The sequence below is a fragment of the Hemitrygon akajei genome, chromosome 2 (genome assembly GCF_048418815.1).
Source record: "Hemitrygon akajei chromosome 2, sHemAka1.3, whole genome shotgun sequence".
Taxonomy (NCBI): domain Eukaryota; kingdom Metazoa; phylum Chordata; class Chondrichthyes; order Myliobatiformes; family Dasyatidae; genus Hemitrygon; species Hemitrygon akajei.
The window spans coordinates 12809681-12830533 of record NC_133125.1 but is presented as its reverse complement, the minus strand read 5'-3'; the positions used below and the strand labels follow the sequence as shown (position 1 = coordinate 12830533).

The 20853-nt window shown below is 38.7% G+C and overlaps 1 protein-coding gene across 8 annotated transcripts in view; it reads left to right on the top strand.

Moving 5' to 3' along the window:
- The window catches only part of ssbp2b (single stranded DNA binding protein 2b), a 318540-nt gene that overhangs the window by 279559 nt on the left and 18128 nt on the right, over positions 1–20853 (top strand). For all 8 annotated transcript variants that reach the window (XM_073067151.1, XM_073067200.1, XM_073067190.1 and 5 more), the window contains 5 exons: positions 1233–1287; positions 6120–6190; positions 9619–9697; positions 12303–12331; positions 16516–16614. In XM_073067151.1, coding sequence (XP_072923252.1) covers positions 1233–1287; positions 6120–6190; positions 9619–9697; positions 12303–12331; positions 16516–16614 — 333 coding nt within the window. The remainder of the gene's footprint in view (positions 1–1232; positions 1288–6119; positions 6191–9618; positions 9698–12302; positions 12332–16515; positions 16615–20853) is intronic.

Sequence of the window (20853 nt, the reverse complement as noted above, 5' to 3'; positions counted from 1 at the left end):
AAAACTAATTTGAAATGTCCAAAAGCTATGAAAATGTTTTGGAAATGAAAGCTTTTTCTAGTTAAGTAAGAAAAAGTTGACATGGTGCAGGTATTCAACATTAGGATTAAAGTATTACTTTGGATTGATTAAAAGAAAATAATTACTTTTGGAAGACACTTAGTTATTTAGAGATACAGTGTGGAATAGGCCCTTGCGGTCCTTCGAGCCATACCACAGCAACCCCTGATTTAACCCAAGCCTAATCATGGGACAGTTTACTCTACCCAGTTAACTTACTAACCAGTGCATCTTTGGACTGTGGGAAGCAACTGGTGCACCAGGAAGAACCCCATCCATGCATTTCACAGGGAGCTCATACAAATTCCTTACAGAGGGTACCTGAATTGAACTTTGAACTCTGATGCCACAAGCTGTAATAGTGTCATACTAACGGCTACTGTGGTGTCCCATACAAATACAGAACTTTCTTCATTATCTTTTTTTTTTAAAGAGTGGTCAGTTCCAGACCTTATCAAAGTGGCTGTTGTGGTTTCTATGTCCAGACAGTGAGTGGTGTTGATGTTACCCTGTTAGTTTCTTGGGAAGTGATGGATCATGTTGATCCTGACATTCATGCTTCAGTCTTTATGTAAAGTTCACTTGATTGTTATTCAGGAAAAGAACCGTTATTAGCTTCTTCTACTCCGTGTAGAACATAGAAAATTACAGAACAATCCCTTTCACCCTCAATACTGTGCCATCCTTTTAACCCGTTCCAAGATCAATCTCTCCCAAGCAGCCCTCCATTTTCTATAAACCCAGTGCATATCTAAGAGTATCTTAAATGCTGCTAATAAATGTGTTTCTATCACCACCCCGGTAGAGCATTCCATATACCCACCACTCTGTGTATAACGTTTATATCTGACATCCCCCCCCTTACTTTCTTCCATTCACCTTAAAATTATGCCCCCTGGTATCATACATTTGCAACCTGGGAAAATGTCTCTGACTATCCATTTGATCTATGCCTCTAATCATCAAGTCAACTCTTATCCTCACCTTTCATGTAGATATATGAAAGTGCATAAAATTGCATACCTTTGTGGGTGGAGATAAATAATTATGTTTTACAGCATGGTCTGCTGATTTTAATTTGGAGATGTCTATAAACAGATGGTACTCTGTCATTAGTTGAATATATCTGTTATAGTTCAGAGAGTAAACTTGTGATGAACTTTGTTTTGCAGGGACCTCCAGGTGGTGGTGGACCTCCAGGAACTCCCATTATGCCCAGCCCGGGAGGTAAAAATACTAACTTGTCTGCTTCAGTTTCTGATTGTTGTTGTTGTTGTTGTTGTTGTCAGTGTCAACCCTTCCGCAAGACCTGAACAGGAACACGCATGTAATTGCCTTATGGATTTTATTCCCAGATGTGTTTGATTTGCCACTTGTCACTGATGTGTAGGTTGCTAAATTAATTGATTACAAGGGATCAGGGGAAGTAAACAAATGTTGATTGTTTATCATGTCACTTCTGGAAGGTAGCATGACTAATAGGTAAATTGTTATTTTTATTTGACCTATTAGGGGTATTTCTGTGATAACATGCTCTTCTCCACAGGCCAACAAACATTGCAACTACATCGCATTTTAAACCCTTGAACCTAGCCTCTTGCGAGACTCCCTGAAGCCATCTCCTCTGACTGATCTTATTTGCAATGATTTTCTTTAGTGCTGAATTGTGTATCTGCACGTTACCCTGTTTTCCTCATGCAGTTGACCAGGAACATACAGATGAGCCCCAGGAGTTCAAATCACTTGTATTCCCTTTCCAAGAGAATTTTGTTCATCTAGATTCTTTAGGTTCTGGATTAGCAAGGGTGTTAAAGATCATGGGGAAAAGGCAGGAGAACGTAGTTGAGAGGGATAATAAATCAGCCATAATCAAATGGAGATGCAGTCTCAATTGTCAAATAGCCTAATTCTGCTCCTATGTCTTATGGTTTTATTAACTCCAGAACACAGATTCTTTCATTCTTGTCTCGGTCAGCTTATTAACTGGAACGTTTTATAGCCCCTAAATGCAATTATTTCACAAAGAGTAGGAAGATCAATCTAACTATGTTCTCAAAGTATGAACTCCATAAAGCCATTGTTAACATTCTATGCTGTTAATCTCTTTTTAACTTATCTCAGAGTCCACATCCTCAGATTCCATGGGTGTTCCAGTTGCTGAAGTTCATGTGCATCATATCTGGGCCCTGCCCCTTTCCCTGAGCTAAAATTGGGATCTCCATTCATAATCCTTGACCAAAAGGATTTGCTTGAGGTGTGCATCAGCCATGTAGAATATTTTGCCTGTACCAAGAAAAGTCCGTCTACTAATGGAGAGACTGGACAACTTGTACAAATCTTTTTGATGCAAAGCGGATCTGAATCAAATCGGTAAAACATAAAAGGAAACACCTTTGTTCACTTCAATCCAAATCTTTTTTTTAAACTTCAGTTTCTGCTATGTTTTTCCCTTCCCAGCTTTTAATTTTTCACCTAACCCAAATACTAACCCTTTGCACGTATAGGAGCTCTTTATCTCCTTCCTCACATATACAGAAACATACATCCTTCATGGCCTTTTCCACTATTTAAACTTTCAGTGGCATGGAAAACCACAGGCTTAACTTCTCTCTACATTCTGATTACCTTTGCTTCAACATACTGGACTGCATTTTATTAGGACGTATGACATGCTAAGAGAATCTGAGGTATTTTACAGAAATTAAATAATTTCTGTTCAATAGATTAAAATAAATTATTCTGTACAATTTAATAAATAATATACAGCATATTATCACAGATTATGCTAAATATGCACATTGCTACAGAACTTTAAGTTAGTTGAAAACCAAACTAATTGGCTGGTTTATACACATTTTTAAAAAATTTGCATCAAAGTAAAGCACTTTAATTGCTAGCTTTCAATTTGTGTTAAGTTATAATGACCATAAGACATAGGAACAGAATTAGGCCAATTGGCTTTTTGAGTCTGCTCCACCATTTCATCATGGTTGATTTATTATCCCTCTCAACCCCATTCTCCTACCCTCTTCCCGTAACCTTTGACGTCTTACTAGTCAAGAGTCTATCAACTTCTATTTTAAATATGCCTAATGACTGGGCCTTCACAGCCGTCTGTGGCAATGAATTTCACAGATTCACCACTCCTTTGAGTTCCTTAACTTGCCTCTCATAAGACATTTCCACTGACTTTGTTATATATTTATAAAATGTTGACTCAACAGATGAAAAAGTGTATGGAATAGAAACATAGAAAACCTACAGCACAATACAGGCCCTTCGACCCACAAAGTTATGCCGAACATGTCCCTACTTTAGAAATTACTAGACTTACCTATAGCCCTCTATTCTTGTAAGCTCCATGTACCTATCCAAGAGTCTCTTAAAATACCCTATTGTATCCGCCTTCACCACCGCTGCTGGCAGCCTATTCTGTGCACTTGCCACTCTCTGAGTAAAAAACTTACCCCTGACATCTCCTCTGTACCTACTCTCCAGCACCTTAAACCTGTGTCCTCTTGCGGCAACCATTTCAGCCCTGGGAAAAAGCCTCTGACTATCTACACCAGGGGTGTCAAACTCATTTTAGGTCACGGGCCGGATTGAGCAAAATGCAGCTTCATGCGGGCCGGATCAGTCGGACGCGTGCGAACGCAGCTTTCGTTGCCTCCATTTTTTCAGCCTGCTCTCATGTGTCTCAGTCTCTGCTATAACTACAAAGTGTTTCACTTTACAAATTCCGTTTCTTATGAAGAAGACTGCCGAATAAACACTAAAAACCCTGAAAACCTGGTACCTGAATAAACTCAGCATTAGCCATATCATACGCCATAGGCGCTTCGATTACTGGGGCCAGCTTTAATAGTAATTAGATATTATCTCGCGGGCCAAAGATAATTCCACCGCGGGCCTTGAGTTTGACATACATGATCTACACGGTCAATGCCTCTCATCATCTTATATACCTCTATCAGGTCACCTCTCATCCTCCGTCGCTCCGAGGAGAAAAGGCAGAGTTCACTCAACCTGTTTTCATAAGGCATGCTCCCCAATCCAGGCAACATCCTTGTAAATCTCCTCTGCACCCTTTCTATGGTTTCCACATCCTTCCTGTAGTGAAGTGACCAGAACTGAGCACAGTACTCCAAGTAGGGTCTGACCTGGGTCCTATATAGCTGCAACATTACCTCTCGGCTCCTAAATTCACTTCCACAATTGATGAAGGCCAATACACCATATACCTTCTTAACCACAGAGTCAACCTGCGCAGTTGCTTTGAGCGTCCTATAGACTCGGACCTCGAGAACCCTCTGATCCACCACACTGCCAAGAGTCTTACCATTAATACTATATTCTGCCGTCATATTTGACCTACCAAAATGAACCACTTCACTCTTATCTGGGTTGAATTCCATCTGTCACTTCTCAGCCCAGTTTTGCATCCTATCAATGTTCCGCTGTAACCTTTGACAGCCCTCCACATTATCCACAACACCTCCAACCTTTGTGTCATCAGCAAACGTACTATCTCATCTCTCCACTTCCTCATCCAGGTCATTTATAAAAATCACAAAGAGTAAGGGTCCCAGAACAGATCCCTGAGGCACCCCACTGGTGACAGACCTCCATGCAGAATATGACCCATCTACAACCATAGTAACAAGACAAAATAGATTGTTGTGTATATGTTTGAGATTTGCTGAGTTTTGGAAATGATGCTTTCTTTCAATGAGTAATTTGAGTATCCATATATATTATTAGCCAAATGGAAAATGTATAGTGCAACATAACCTATCAATATCTTTACTGGCATATGGCCTGCTTATTAAAATCATCTAATATCTAATACAACTCATTTTAGATATGATGCATTGTCTTGTTTGTCATAAGAATAGGAAAGGTAATAGATTAAAATTGAGAACAAGCAGAAAAACTATACCACTGGTCATCTCCTACGATAATTTTCTGGATTTAATATTGCCAAGAAAATGCCATCCCTTTCCTTTACCTTTTAGAAATTTGCCATCAGCTAAAAGTAGGAGAGAATCAAAACAAAGGAGCAGTAATGTGAGTTTTTGTGTGTTAACTATTAACTGTCCAAGTAAGTGAGACACTTAAGCCATTATAAACAAATAATACAAGGTTTATATAATTTATTTTAAATAGCTGAAACCTAAAATTTTGCTGAAATAGCTGAATCCAGCCTGTCCTTGTCCCTAGTGGAATATACCAATAAAGCTTCATGGGTATCATCTCAGTCATTTAATTAGTCCCCGGATTTTGGGGAAGATTTGGGGGATAGTCAAAAGGTCAAAATCCAATGAGTGCAGATATCTCGGGAGTTGTAGGTTGTGGCAGGATTATGGAGATAGGGAGGTCATTTTAAAAGAATGGTGAAAGTTTTAGAGATGACTTATTGTCTCACCAAAGTGGTGTTGATCCATTCTCAAGCCCCATGCATTGGCACCAGACCTTTACACAATGTCAATTTATGCCAAGTGAAACAAGGAAGATTGGTCAGGAATGTATTGAATAAACAAGTTGAGAAATATTCAACATGAATAGTGGCTTCAGCTGCAGATCAGTTGATACAGCCGTTGGGTCCAATGATTACGTGGAAGTGTAAATTGATCTTAGTAATGGTGCAGTTATAGAGTTACCTTTTGGTCCATCTAGTCCGTGCCAAACTATTATGCTGCCTAAACTCATCAAACCATAGGCCTCACACTCTCACCAGCCTCTGAGTAAAGTTCCCCCTTAATTTCCCCTTAAACCTTTTACCTTTCACCCTTAACCTATGACTCCTAGTTCTAGTGCCTCCCAACTTCAAGGGAAAAAGCCTGCTTGCATTTATCTTATTTCCATGTAGTGGTCTCCTGCTGTAAGAAAGGCAAAACATAGTGGGAATGAGTACCAAGAACTGTGTGTTATACCAGCTGCTATCATGGTTCCTTTGAATTAGAGACAGTAGACGTACAGTAACCAGACCATACCCTTAACAATAATTCTCTTATATCCTTCAAAGTGTTCTTAACCTTATGTATTTCTGGTTGCTTCAGATTCAACCAACTCCAGTGACAATATGTATACTATGATGAATGCCGTTCCACCTGGAGCTAGCAGGTCTAATGTAAGTAGATGAAGATCAAACTCCTAGTTTCTTTTCCAATGTTTTTAGTATAAATTATCTTGTTCACTTCACAACCAGACCGTAAAATGTGACTCTACTTAAGGTTTACTAAACTGGACAAGTTAGGTTTTTCCTTTAGGTGTAAAATTGTTTTATTCTAAACACAAGAGATTCTGCAGATGCTGGAAGTCTAGAGCAGGACACAGAAAATGCTGGAGGAACTAAGCAGCATTTATGTAGAGAAATAAACAGTCAATGTTACAGGTCAAGGCCATTCACCTGGAACTGTTTTATTCTAATTTGTACTGTTATGATACCTGTCAGGTCTCAAATTCAAGTAATATGCATTTAGCTTTACTGACATATAACTGCTAGTGCATGTTCCCATTGTTCCTGGGATGAAGTTGAAAATAGTGTTTGTTTAAGAATGGGCACTCAGTGTTTTCCTCTCTAACGATCTTAACTATTCAACTCCTGGACAACCCACAAGAAGAAGTGTACTCATTGTATTGAGAAAACCCAGTGGCTGATTTGTGGCCCAGCCATTTCTCTGCAATAGATATGTGATAACATGAATAGGATAGATTTGTTGACCAGAAAATAGATACTGGCCAGGTGACTCTCCTCTTCTTGAACATTGTACCCATTTGAATCTTTTACATCTACCTCAATATGTAGACAGGATGCTGGTGTTGTTATCTTACCTATCTAATAGACAATGCAGCACTCTGTCAAACCTGCATTAGAGCTAGATTCTGATGCTCAGGTCTATGGAGAGAATCAGAATCAGGTTTAATGCCACCAACATTTATTGTGAAATTTGTTTTGTGGCAGCAGTACGGTGCAATACATTAAAAAACATAAATTATGCTAATATACAGTAGATGTACAGTGCTTATAAAAAAGTATTTCCCCTGCTCCCCCCCAGAAGTTTACATGTTTTATTGTTTTACAATATTGAATCACAGTGGATTTAATTTGGCTTTTTTTGACACCAATCAACAGAAAAAGACTCTTCTGTATCAAAGTGAAAACAGATCTCTACAAAATGATCTAAATTAGTTACGTACAAAATAATTGATTGCATAAGTATTCACCCCCTTTTATATGACAGATCAAATCATCACTGGTGCAGCCAAGTGGTTTTGGAAGCCACATAATAGTTAAATGGAGATCTGTTTTTGGAGATCTGTGTGCAGTCAAGGTGTTGCAATTGATTGTAGTAAAAATACACCTGTATCTGGAAGGTCCAACTGCTGGTGAGTCAGTAAACTGGCAAAAACTACACCATGAAGACAAAAGAACACTCCAAGCAACTCTGCAAAAAGATTATTGAGAAGTACAAGTCAAGAGATGGATACAAGAATATTTCCAAGTCACTGAATATCCCTTGGAGTACAGTTAAGTCAATCATCAAGAAATGCAAAGAATATAGCATTGGTGTAAGTCTGCCTAGAGCAGGCCGTCCTCAAAAACTAAGTGACTGTGCTAGAAGGGGACTAGTGAGGGAGGCCCGGGTGCTTCACCAGTCACAGCTTTATGGGAGAGTGACAAAGAGAAAGCCACTGTTTAAAAGAAACTCGTGAAATCTCAGCTAGAGTTTGCCAGAGGGTACGTGGGAGATTCTGAAGTCAGCTGGAAGAAGGTTCTGTTGTTTGATGAATCCAAAATTGAGCTTTTTGGCTATCAGACTAAACGCTATGTTTGGCATAAGCCAAACACCACACATCATCAAAAACACACTATCCATACTGTGAAGCATTGTGGTGGCTGTATCATGCTGTGAGGATGCTTCACTGCAGCAGGCCCTGGAAAACTTGTGAAGGTAGAGGGTAAAATGAATGCAGCAAAACACAGGGAAATCCTGGAGGAAAACCTGATGCAGTCTGTGAGAGAACTGCGATTTGGGAGAAGATTTGTTTCCAGCAAGACAATGACCTCAAGCATAAAGCCAAAGCTACACAGGAATAGTTTAAAAACAACCAAGTTAATGTCCTGGAATGGCCAAGTCAGAGTCCAGACCACAATCCAATTGAGAATATGTGGCTGAACTTGAACAGGGCTGTTCATGCACCACCCCCATGCAATCTCACAGAGCTTGAGCAGTTTTGTAAAGAAGAGTGGGTTAAAATTGCAGTTGTCTAGATGTGCAAAGTTGATAGAGACCCATCTACACAGACTGAAGGCTGTAATTGCTGCTAAAGTTGCATCTACTAAATACCGACAAAGGGGGTGAGAAATTATGCAATCAATTATTTTGTATTTAATATTTGGAATAAATTTAGACCAATTTATAGAAATTTGTTTTCACTTTGACACAAAAGTCTTTTCTGTTGATCAGCGTCAAGAAACAAAGTTGAATCAATCTATATCTATAGATATATATATATATGTGTGTGTGTGTGTGTGTATGTGTGTGTGTATATATATATATATATATATATATATATGTATATATTAGATAAATAACAATTAAGTAAGTGATGCAAAAAATAGTGAGGTAATGTTCATGGGATGGTACATTATCCATTCAGAACTATGGCAAAGCTGTCCCTAAAACATTGTCTTCAGACTCCTGTACTTTTTCCCTCATGGCGGCAATGATAAGAGGGCATGTCCTGGGTGATGGGGGTCCTTAATACTGAATGCCACCTTTTTGAGGCCTCGCCTTTTGATGATGTCCTCGATGTTGGGGAGGCATTGCCCGTGATGGAACTGGCTGAGTGCAACCTTCTGCAGCATTTACTACCCAAGCAGTGATGCTCTCTATTGTACATCTGTAGGAATTTGCTTGTATCCCCCACTCAGAGACAGCAAATTGAGCCACATTTAGCAGAGCGGCAATTATCAAATTAGTAGTATTTGTTTATTAGTACCCACAGAAATAGTTGGTGCAGCATAAAACAAAATGCTCAGTTTGTGATGCTGTGAAGGACAAGTAATAAAGATTATACAGGCATTTGGAGTATCACGCACAAAATGCTGGAGGAGCCAAGGAAGTCAGGCAGCATCTATGGAGAAAAATAAATAGTCGATTTTTCGAGCCAAGATCCTTGATCAGGACAAATATATGTATTTCCTTGCAATGTCACCAAGAACCATGACTCAGCTATCATTAGGAGACCTCTGTTTTTCTGAGTTTTATTTGCCACAAATGGCTGGTGACATTACAAAACTTAGGGTACAAATGTTCATTTTGAACAGACGTTTGTCTTCACAAAAAATATGAATCTAAAATTCTCATGTGCCTACTTTAATGCATTAGCCAGTGAAAATCAGTGTTCCAAACAAACATTGAAATGAATTTCCTTTAATACAGCTAATAAGGATGTTGGAGTAGTTGAACCACATGTACTGTAAATACAGAACTGGTGCATATTTGGGAAGTCCCTTTGACAGTTGTATTTAATTTTCTTTTGCCTCTGCAGTTTCCTATGGGCCCTGGTTCAGATGGTCCAATAGGTGCTATGGGTGGAATGGAACCACATCACATGAATGGATCGTTAGGTAACAGACAATAATAATGCATTCTATTCTCAGTGTCATTTTTGTACTCTGTTCTATTTCTTCAATGCACTTCTGGAACTTACTGATGTAGGCAGTACAGTACATGTAGGGTTTGATTCCACAGCCTTATGTTAACATATCTCATTCACTATCATTGTGACTCACCATCTTAAGGCAGCTACTCACTAATTGTCATCAGTTGTCAGGAGGGTAGCATTTCCTAAAATCATGAATTTTGTTTACTGTGGGTGCGTAAATAAGATCACGAGAAAAAAAATTGTAAACTGCTCCATTTGAGTACTTGCAGTAATCTGCACTGAGAAAACAATTTGTTTATTGTAGGGGAAAGAGTACTAAGGGTAAAGTTATAGAGATTTTGTTTCATGGAAGATCTTAGGCATGTGTTGTAAAGTGGTATGTCATTTTGATGAATAAATGAGTTAGATTCAGGTTTATTTACCACACGTACATCAAAAGATATAGTGAATGTGTCGTTTGCATTAGCAACCATCACACTTAGGGATGTGCTGGGAGCAGCCCACAAGTGTCACCACACGTTTCAACGCCAACATAGTATACCCACAATGCTCAATAGAACTCAGAACACAGCAGGCAACAAAATAACATCAGCAAAACGGGCCCCTTTCTTCCCACCCACCCCCATACAGACAGTCCTTTTACTCCAGGGCTCTAATCATCCAGTTTCCAGGAGAATGCATTCCTACCATAGTTCAGATTTTAACCAGTTGTGACGTGTTACTCATTTTCAGTTTGACTTTAATCAAAATATTTGTTTGGATTCTTCATCGTTTATGAGATTAACTGAGCCCCCTTTAATGCAGTACATACTGATTCCTGGGAGAGGTTGTTCCCTCAAATTCTGTAAAGAGCATTATTTTTACAGCATTATTGAAAGCTGATTTCAGTGCTTCCTGTTGTTTACAAAAACTCATGTACACAAGGTAATAAATCCATTAAAATGTTTTCCAGACTTTTTAGATGTAGCCCAGAGTTTCAGAAAACCCCAGTGATACCTGCAAGCCTGAGAAGGGAAAAATGTTGGGAATTAATTCAGTTTTCAATTCTCTTTCCCCCTCCCCCCATGAAAACTAGCTTGGAAGAGCCTGTGGTTAGAATCTTACGAAATACGAAATTACTTTTTTCACACAGGCTCATCCGTTCCCACTAGATGCTTTTTTTTTTGTTAGCTGATACTCAGCTTCACGCAGCTGAAAAAAAAGTTTTAATTAGAATGAAGATTCTGTTGCACTATAATATCACTGGATTAATCACTGGTCATTAGTCAGGGAGTGGCGATCAAGAGCTGCGAGGTATTGTTGCAGCTCCATAAAACTCTGATTAGACCACACTTGTGTTCAGTTCTGGTCATCTCATTATAAGAAGGATGTAGAAGGTTTAGAGAGAGTGCAGAGGAGATTTACCAGGATGTTTCCTAAATAAGAGCATGTTTCATGAAGATAAGTAGAGTGAGCTAGGGTTTTTCTCCTTGGCCTAAAGGAGTAAGAGAGGTTACTTGGTAGAGGTGTACAAGATGATAAGAGGCACAGATCAATTGGACAGCCAGAGACTTTTTCCCGGGCTAATAGGGGGCATAATTTTAAGGTGATTGGAGGAAAGTAAAGGGGGGATGACAGGTGTTCTTTCACACAGAGAGTGGTGGGTGCATGGAACATGCTGCCAGAGGTGGTGGTAGAGAGATATATATTAAGGACATTTAAGAAATTCTTATGTAAACTCATTGATGATAGAAAGATGGAGGGCTAAGTAGCAGGGAAGGTTTAGATTCATTTTAGAGTAGGCCAAAAATGTCAGCACAACATTGTGGGCTGAAGGGTTTCTGCAGTTCTATGTTCCATTTACAGCATGAGAATGGATGCCAGGGTTTGAAGCAGGGTGGCCACAAGTTTTCCCTTATCTTTCTGTCAGCCTTTATGGTGGTGTACCATTAATGCCAGGGAGAGAGTTCTTTAAGGCTGAGATATGTTTCCTATAATACTAGCAGAAAAGATATGGTGACTGTGATTTCATGGCACCTGCTATTGATTGTTCTTTTGAAGAATAAACTTTACCAATTTTGCCACTTCTTGTGTAATCCCCATTTGGGCGTGCAAAATACAATATTTTTTTAGCTTCTAAATAAGGAAGTAATTCCTATCAGTGGGAATCTGACAGCAGAAATGATTTATCAAATGCATGAATCTTCAGTGGAATAAATGTTGTAGAGTAGAAGAGGACGGTTGTCTTGCATAGGACAGTTACGCAGAATTAAGTACAGACCTATTGTTACTGAGCTACTGCAGGCTTGAACGCAGATGGAAATTTGAAATTAAATCAGCTTTTTTATTTTGTAAACCTATGGCATTTATTAGGCATAGGCATGAATTGATTAAGCAATGGCCTTGAAACGGTGGAGATAATAATGATGTGAATTTGTATTTTGATTAATTTACCCTGGTGTTTGCTGTGCAGCTGACACTTTTACATGGCTGAAAATTTGCAAGAGCCCATTGAGGGCTGCAGGGGAATAATAGAGCTCAGATGGATGGAAGAAAAACTAATTAGAATGTCTTTCTTTTAATTTCAGGCTCAGGAGATATGGATGGCATCTCCAAAGTAAGGAACTTGTTTAATAAATGTGCTATTTTTAGCCTTTGGAAATTTACAAAAACAATTTGTGCTTACAATTTGATCTTTTTTTTTGAGTTCATAAAGATTTTAAGAATCAACTCTTAAAATTTCTGCTTATTTCCAAAATACAAACACAAGAGATTCTGCAGATGCTAGAAACCCAGAGTAACACATACAAAGTGCTGGAGGAGTTCAGCAGGTCAGGCAGCATCTACAGAGGGGAAAAACAGTCGACCTTTCAAGTATTCATCAGGACTAGAAAGGAGGGGGCAGAAACCAGAATAAGAAATTGGGGGGAGAGGAAAAGAGTACAAACTGACAAGTGACAGGAGAGGTAAGTGGGTGGGGGAAGGGGGATAAACTGAGAAGCTGGGAAGTGATAGGTGGTATCGATAAAGGGCTGAAGAAGGAATCTGATAAAACAGGAGAGTGGACCATTTATATCTATATTTCCAAATTGTAGATATAATAGATAGAATGAAGTCAGTTCCACTGTTATAGCAAAATAAATAATTAAACCAAAATATAATTTGATAATTTTTTAGAATTATCTATTGAAGAAATTTGGTTCACTTCCATACATTTGTTGTGGCAGCCTGTTCAGATTACCAAATGATATTTACTTACCATCACGTTGCCATGCGCACATCTGGAAGTTAAATTATGTTGGCTGCAGCCATAATTTATTTTATAATTGAAGAGGGAGAACTGAAATAGATACAGAAGCCCAAAGAGTTAAAGTACCACAAGTGGGTAAAGACCAATATGCAAAAACCCTGCTTGGGTACCATAGATTCTGATGCTCCAGCGTGTATCTGCCCTTACAGAAAAGACCGTCTTTGGGATGATTTTAAACCCTTTTCCCCATTCAGCAAAGCATTAATTGTAAAAATAATGGTAGCTGTGATATTCAAAGTGTGAACTCTGCATGACTAGAGGTGGGGAAATAGAAAACCTACAGCACAATACAGGCCCTTCGGCCCACAAAGCTGTGCCAAACATGTCCCTACCTTAGAAATTACCTAGTGTTACCCATAGCCCTCTATTTTTCTGAGCTTTATGTACCTGTCCAGGAGTCTCTAAAAAGACCCTGTCATATCCGCCTCCTCCACTGTTGAGGGCAGCACATTCCATGCACTCACCACTCTCTTCATTAAAAAAAAAACTTACCCTTGACATCTCCTCTGTACCTACTTCCAAGCTCCTTAAAACTGTGCCTTCTCGTGCTAGCCATTTCAGCCTGGGTAAAAACCTCTGACTATCCACACGATCAATGCCTCTCATGATCGTGTGGAAATGAGGGCTCATCTGCCAGATATCTCCAACCTTGTTTCATGAGGCTGATTATTCTTTAGATTTTGAATGTTTGCAGTAGAGGCAAAGGTAGAGGTCAATAAATCATACGGCTTGGTCTTCAAGTTGAGTTCTAGCAGGAGGATGCATAATCAACAATAGAGTTTCTCCCTGCTTACCTCTCCTAGTGTGAGTTTCATGCAAATTAAAACAGAGGAGAGTTAATAATCAAAGTCAAAGTTTGTTATCAAAGTATGTATATAACACCATATACTATGTTGAGATTCATTTTCTTAAAGGTATTCACAGGAAAATAAAGAAATACAACAGAATTTATGAGAATACATAAGCAAAGACTGACAAACAACCAATATGCAAAAGACAGATTGTTCAGATAATAAGTGCAAAAGCATACAAGTCATGCAGATAATAAAAAGAAGTAAATAAATAATGCTAAGAACATGAGATGCAGAGTCCTTGAAAATGAATCTGTAGGCAGTATTGAAGTGAGTGAAGTTATCCATGCCAGTTCTGGAGCGGTAGTAATTGTTCCTGAACCTGCTGGCGTGTGGCTGATGACTCCTGTACCTCCTTCCCGATGGCAGTATTGAGAAGAGAGCATGGCCTGGATAGTCCTTGATGATGAATGCTGCTTTCTTGTGGCAGCGCTCTGCTACTGGTGCTCAGAGAGGTCTTTCCCTGTGATGGACTGATCAGCTTGCTGCATTCAGTGGAGAGATTAATGAAAAGACAAATGCAGTGACATACAGATGCTTCTGTTCCATGGACAATTCTGGTATTGTCCTCAAACGCCCAAGAAAATTTTGGGAGTATGGTCATCACGTGACCTGCCCCATACAGTCACATCAAAATTGAAATTCTAGAACTCAAAGAACCACTTCAAGATGCTTCTGGTTTGTGATCCAAAGGCAGGTGAGACTGTGTATCTGTAAGATGCTACTTTGATAATGTTGCCTGACAGATTGCAGCTTGTATACCAGGCATTTATCTGATCGGCAGTCTCCACTCAGAGTGGCAGTAGAAGTCAGGCACTTCAAAGAATGTCTTTTTACAAAATTATTTCGGAGCTTTAATGCAAATCTCAAGGTTGTGTATGGTATACATACTTCGATAATAAGTTTACTTTGAACTTTGAAAATGAGTATGTGAAACAAATGCTCTTTTAATTAACTTTAAAACCTAAAATCATGCCCCAGAACCTTTCTGCTCTCACATTTCCCAAAGTTCCCAGAGAAAGGGGAGAGAAGATAGTCATTCATTATGTGCTTTGTCATATGACAAGGGCAGTCAGGGTCTTTCCATAACCATAATTGTTCTTGGCAAATTTTTCTACAGAAGTGGTTTGCCATTGCCTTCTTCTGGGCAGTGTCCTAACAAGATGCATGACCCCAGCCATTATCAATACTCTTCAGAGATTTTCTGCCTGACATTAGTGGTCGCATAACCAGGACTTGTGATATGCACCAGCTGCTCATACGACCATCCACCCCCTGCTGCCATGACTTCACGTGACCCTGATTGGGGGTCTGAACAGGTGATGCACCTTGCCCAAGGGTGAGCTGCAGGCTGGCCGAGGGAGAGAGTACCTTACACCTCCATTGGTAGAGATGTATCTACATCCCACCATCCAAGAGAAGATAGTAGACTCGTGAATTAAACTTGCATGAGTCCTTCAGCTGGCCATAGTGTCCAGGAACCAGACATCCTCCGTGGTCAGTTGATATTATACATAATCTCTGACAAAGCCTAGAGAGCAGCAATCAAGCATGGTCTAATTTTGTGCATTAAACTGGTAAATTTTGATGAAGAAAATTGTGTTCTTATTAAATTTTAGTTGATTCTTAACAAAGTTTGTTTTAATTTTGTGATAAAATAAAGGACCTATATCAACAATTAAGGAAAAAGACAAACTTGCATTTGGTGATTGAGTTTGTAATGATTTTGGATGTGTAAATTAATACATGTATTTGTAATAGAGGATTAATTGTAATACAACTGATTGTGTGGTCATATACTGCATTAGTAGATTTTAGGGCCTCATATCTAAGAAAGGATGTGCTAACTTTAGAGAGGATCATTAGGAGGTTCACAAGAATGATCCCAGGAATGAAGGGGTTAATGTGTGAGGAACATTTGATGGCTCTGGGGCTGTACTCTCTGGATTTTAGAAGAATGAGGAGAAATACTCATTGAAACCTATTGAATGTTGAAAGGCATGGATAGAGTGTTGGAGACACTCCATGTAGGCATGGAGAGGATGTTTCCTATATTGGTGGAGTCTAGGACCAGTGGGCACAACCTCATAATACAAAGATGTCCCTTTAGAACAGAGACAAGAAGGAATATCTGTGGCCAGAGGGTGGTGAATGTATGGGATTCATTGCCACAAATGGCAGTGGAGGCCAAGTTTTTTGGGTATATTTAAAGCAGAGATTAATATGTTCTTGTTTAGTAAGGTTGACAAAGTTTACAGGGAGAAGACAGGTGAACAGGGTTGAGAGGGAAAATAAATCAGCCATGATGGATGGCTTGATGAGTCAAATAGCTTAATTCTGCTCCTATGTCTTAGTGGTCTTACACTAGTACATATATACACTCCATTGATAATGTGCTTTTAAACATTTTAATGAATAGAAATTTGCAGTTAAGGTGAGATTTTGATGGTCATATTTAACTTTAACTGCTGATAGAAAATGTTTTAGAACTCTACAAGCATCCTGATTTTGGCTCAGAACAATAAGGATAAAATGTGTTAAATATAACAACTGTCACTAGTTTACTAACATGTATAGTTGTGATCTGATCAGATTAAACCTTCCATTATAACTAATGGCTACTTATTTATCTGTGCCTAGAATTCTCCCAGTAACATAAGTATGAGTAATCCACCTGGCACTCCACGGGACGATGGTGAGATGGGTGGCAACTTCCTGAATCCCTTTCAGAGTGACAGTGTGAGTGTTCTTTTTATATACTTTTCTCTATTAATGCTGCATCTAATTACTACTGGGCGAAATGCAAGGCCATGTGTAGAGATATAAGCAACCCAAAATGCTTTTTATGAAATCTATAAATAACTTGGGTTCTGAGTTTGTGATTTGAAAGCACCAAAGCCCTTGAACAGCAAGTCCTACAAAAAGTAGTGGATATATTCCAGTCCATCAAGGGTAAAGTCTTTCCCACCATTGAGCACATCTACATGGAGTGCTGACGCAGGTAGGCAGCGTCCATCATTAAGGACCCTGACCATATATAGACCATGCTGTCTTCTCACAGCTGCCAACAGGATAAAAGATACAGGAGTCTCCCAACCCACACCATCAGGTTCAGGAACATTTAATACCCCTCAGTCATCAGGCTTTTGAACCAGGGGATAACTTCACTGAACTGTTCCCATAACCTATGGACTCGACTCACTTACGGAGATTCTTCATCTCATGTTCTCAATATTTATTGCTTATTTATTTATTTATTGTTATTTTTGATTTAGTATTTGCACAGTTTGTTGTCTTTTGCATATTAGTTGTTTGTCCTTTTGGGTGCGGTCTTTCATTGATTCTATTGTGTTTCTTGTATACCCACGAGAAAACAAATCTCAGGATCGTATATGGTGACACTCTGTACATATACTTTATTTTTCTAACTGTCTGTTTTTCATGTTTTATTCCTAGTAATGTTTAGGAAAAGTAACTTCTCTCTTCCTCAGCTTCTCCTTGAAAATGCATTTTCTTGTGATCTGCTGGGAGGAATTGTCTTTTGCATTGAGAAAATTAAAACATTGTTCATTGACCTATTGTTTGTATTTTCAGAATCAGATTTAATATCACTGATATATACATGACATTTGTTGTTTTGCAGCAGAAGGACACAGCAAAGACATAATAATCCATAAATTACAAAATAAATAAGTAGTGCAAATAAAGGAATAATAAGGTAATGTTCAGGCACCAACCAGAAATCTGATGACAAGGGGGAAAAGCTGTTCTCAAATCATTCAGGCTCCTGTACCTCTTCCCTTATGGTAATGAGAAGAGGGCATGTCCCAGTGGCAATGGGCTTGTATAAATACGTTATTTTCAGTGTAAGACTCTTCTATGCCAAGACTACAATAAGGTCCATCTGTGATAATTATTTGTGCATTATCTCAACTGGAGAAATACTTATTTTTACTTACAATGATTTGAGAGCATTTGTCCTGTGCTATCATTGAACAATTTACTAGTAACAATGTAGTGAACTTGTGCAATTAATCACATAAGTGAATCTTAACTAAATAAATTGGGAGCTGTATTTAAAGGGGAGCTTCCTTCCTCTAATATGCCTCTTTGGAAAAACTATAAAGAAAATGGTAAGACAATGTCCTTATCTCTGAAGATTTCTGTAACATGTTTCTACAACTGCAACCAACAGGAAATCAACCCTCTTTGTTCTTTGAAATAAAGAAGACTTCCTAGTTTGGGGTTGTGCTTTGCTCATTTGTAACTTAGTTAAGAGGATTACTAGAGTACCCTAACCTACTGACTCTCACAGCTGCAATGGTGCTAGAAAGTTTGTGAACTCTGCAGAATTTTCTCTATTTCTGCATAAATATGACCTAAAAATGTGAGTTGTAAGTCCTAAAACTAGATAAAGAGAACCCAATTAAATAAATAACACAATAAACATTATACTTGTTAATTTATTTATTGAGAAAAATGTCTCAATATTACATGTATTTATTGGAAAAAGTATGTGAACCTCTGGGGTAATACATTTAACAAAAGCTATTTGGAGTCAGGTGTTCCAGTCAATGAGATGGGATTGGAAGTGTGAGTTGTAGATGTACCCTGCCCTATAAAAAAGACACACAAAGTCAGGTTACTAACAGAGCCTGCTCTTCTCAAGAAAGATCTGTTTATGTGCACTATGCCTCAATGAAAACAACTTTCAGAGGACCTTGGGTGAAGAATTGTAGAGATGCATCAAGCTGGATAAGGCTACAAAAGCATTTCTAAAGACCTGAGTGTTCCATCAGTCCACAATAAGAGAAATTGTCTACAAATGGAGGAAACTCAGTCCTGTTGCTACTTTCCCTAGGAGTGGGCATCCTGCAAAGATCACACCAAGAGCACAACGTGCTATGCTGAAGGAGGTGAAAAAGAACCTAAGGGTAACAGTAAAAGACCAGCAGAAATCTTTAGAATTTGATACATTCTCAGTTCATGTGCCCTCTATATGACAAACACTGAATAAGTATGGTGTTCATGGAAAGACACAGTGGAGGAAACCACTGCTCTCAAAAAAAAAAATCACTACATGACTCAAGTTTGCAAAAGACCACATATATGTTCTACAATGCTTCTGGGTCAATGTTCTGTTGACAGATGAGACAAAAGTTGAACTTTTTGGCAGAAATGCACATTGCTATGTTTGGAGGGAAAAGGGCACTGCACACCAACACTAAAACCTCACCCCAACTGTGAAGCATGGTGGATGAAGCATCATGGTTTGGGGCTGCTTTGCTGCCTCAGGGAATGGACAGTTTGCCATCATTGAGGGAACACTGAATTCAATATTGTATCAAGTCATTTTACAGGAGAATGTCAGGGCAGCAATCTGTCACCAGAAGCTTAATAGAAGTTATATAATGCAACAAGGCAATGATCCAAAAGACAAGAGTAAATCAACAACAGAATGGGTTAAAAAGAATAAATGTGTTTTGGAATGGCCGAGTCAAAGGCCTGACCTTAGTCCTATAGAAATGTTGAGGAAGGACATGAAGCAAGCAGTTTGTGCAAGGAAGCCCACCAACATCCCAGAGTTGAAGCAGTTTTGTAAGGAGGAATGGCCTAAAATTCCTGCAAGCCGATGTGCAGGACTGATCAACAGTTACTGGGAACATTTGGTTGAAGTTATTCCTGTACAAGGGGGTCACACCAGTTACTGAAGGCAAAGGTTCACATACTTTTTCCAACAAATACATGTAATATTGGATCATTTTTCTCAATAAATAAAAAAATAATGTATTTGTGTTATTTATTTAATTGGGTTCTCTTTATCTAGTTTCATGTAGATAAGTGACTGGTAAGGGATAGTAAAGCCAGGTGGATAGGAAAGATAAAGAGCTGGAGAGGAAGGAATCTGATTGAAGAGGAGAGTGGACCATAGAAGAAAGAGAATGAGGAGGGGATCCGGGGAACGGGTTGTGTGTCTTTTAATGTTTTTATTATGCTGTCAGGAATACTGGCATCTTTTAAGAAACTAAATGGGCATTCTCTTTTGAATTATTGAGGCCCCTTGTGGTAACCACACTCTCACAATGATGTTAACTAGGCTAATATTTGGGTATTGATCCAGCAGCAATGAACATCATCTCATGATAATATAAGAACAGGAAATGCTGGAAATACTCAGTTGCTGGCTAATTAATGAATGCTGTGTAGACAACAAACAGAACTTCAAATGTAAAGAAAAACACTAACGCAAGAGATTCTGCAGATGCTAGAAATCCAAGCAACACACACAATATGCTAGAGGAACTCGGCAAGTCAGGCAGCATCTATGGAAAGGAATAAACAGTCAATATCTTGGGCCAAGACCCTTCATCAGGACTTAAAATGAAGTTGTGTTTTTTGTGTATGATCTACTGAGCAGGCAGACAACAACTGCCAGATTCTGAAACACGATGGCAGGAGCAGGTCTTTAATTGGAAAGAATGCACTTGAAAGCCGAGCGTTGTCTCTGAGCAGAATAGCAGTTTGAGTGGAAGTCTATCATAAGTACAGAAGCAATTCGTAGCAAATTGTAGTAGAAGTGTGGAAACAGTTAAGAATAAACTAGCAAACAGAATAATCAATTTTAAACAAAGATAAGAGATCAGACAGCAATTCTCTGTGCACCAGAAGGCACTATGTTTTTGATATGGTAAAAAGATGAGATTATCTGCAGCTTGCATAGGCTCAGGAGGAAGCATCGAAGTCTAAGAATGATTTGGTATGTTGGTATTTAGTAGATGATCTTGAGAACATTTCCCTGTGTTTCATATGTGAAATTAGCTTTCAGATGAAATACTTAATTTGTTCAGTTGTAAATATATTTATAAATTGAGTAAATTACAATGCCTTCAGATGAGAAAGGTGTATAACCAGAGCTAATCTGTCTCTAGTACTATCAAATTTGAATGGAAAGTAAATTAAATTTCTACTTTTGTTTCA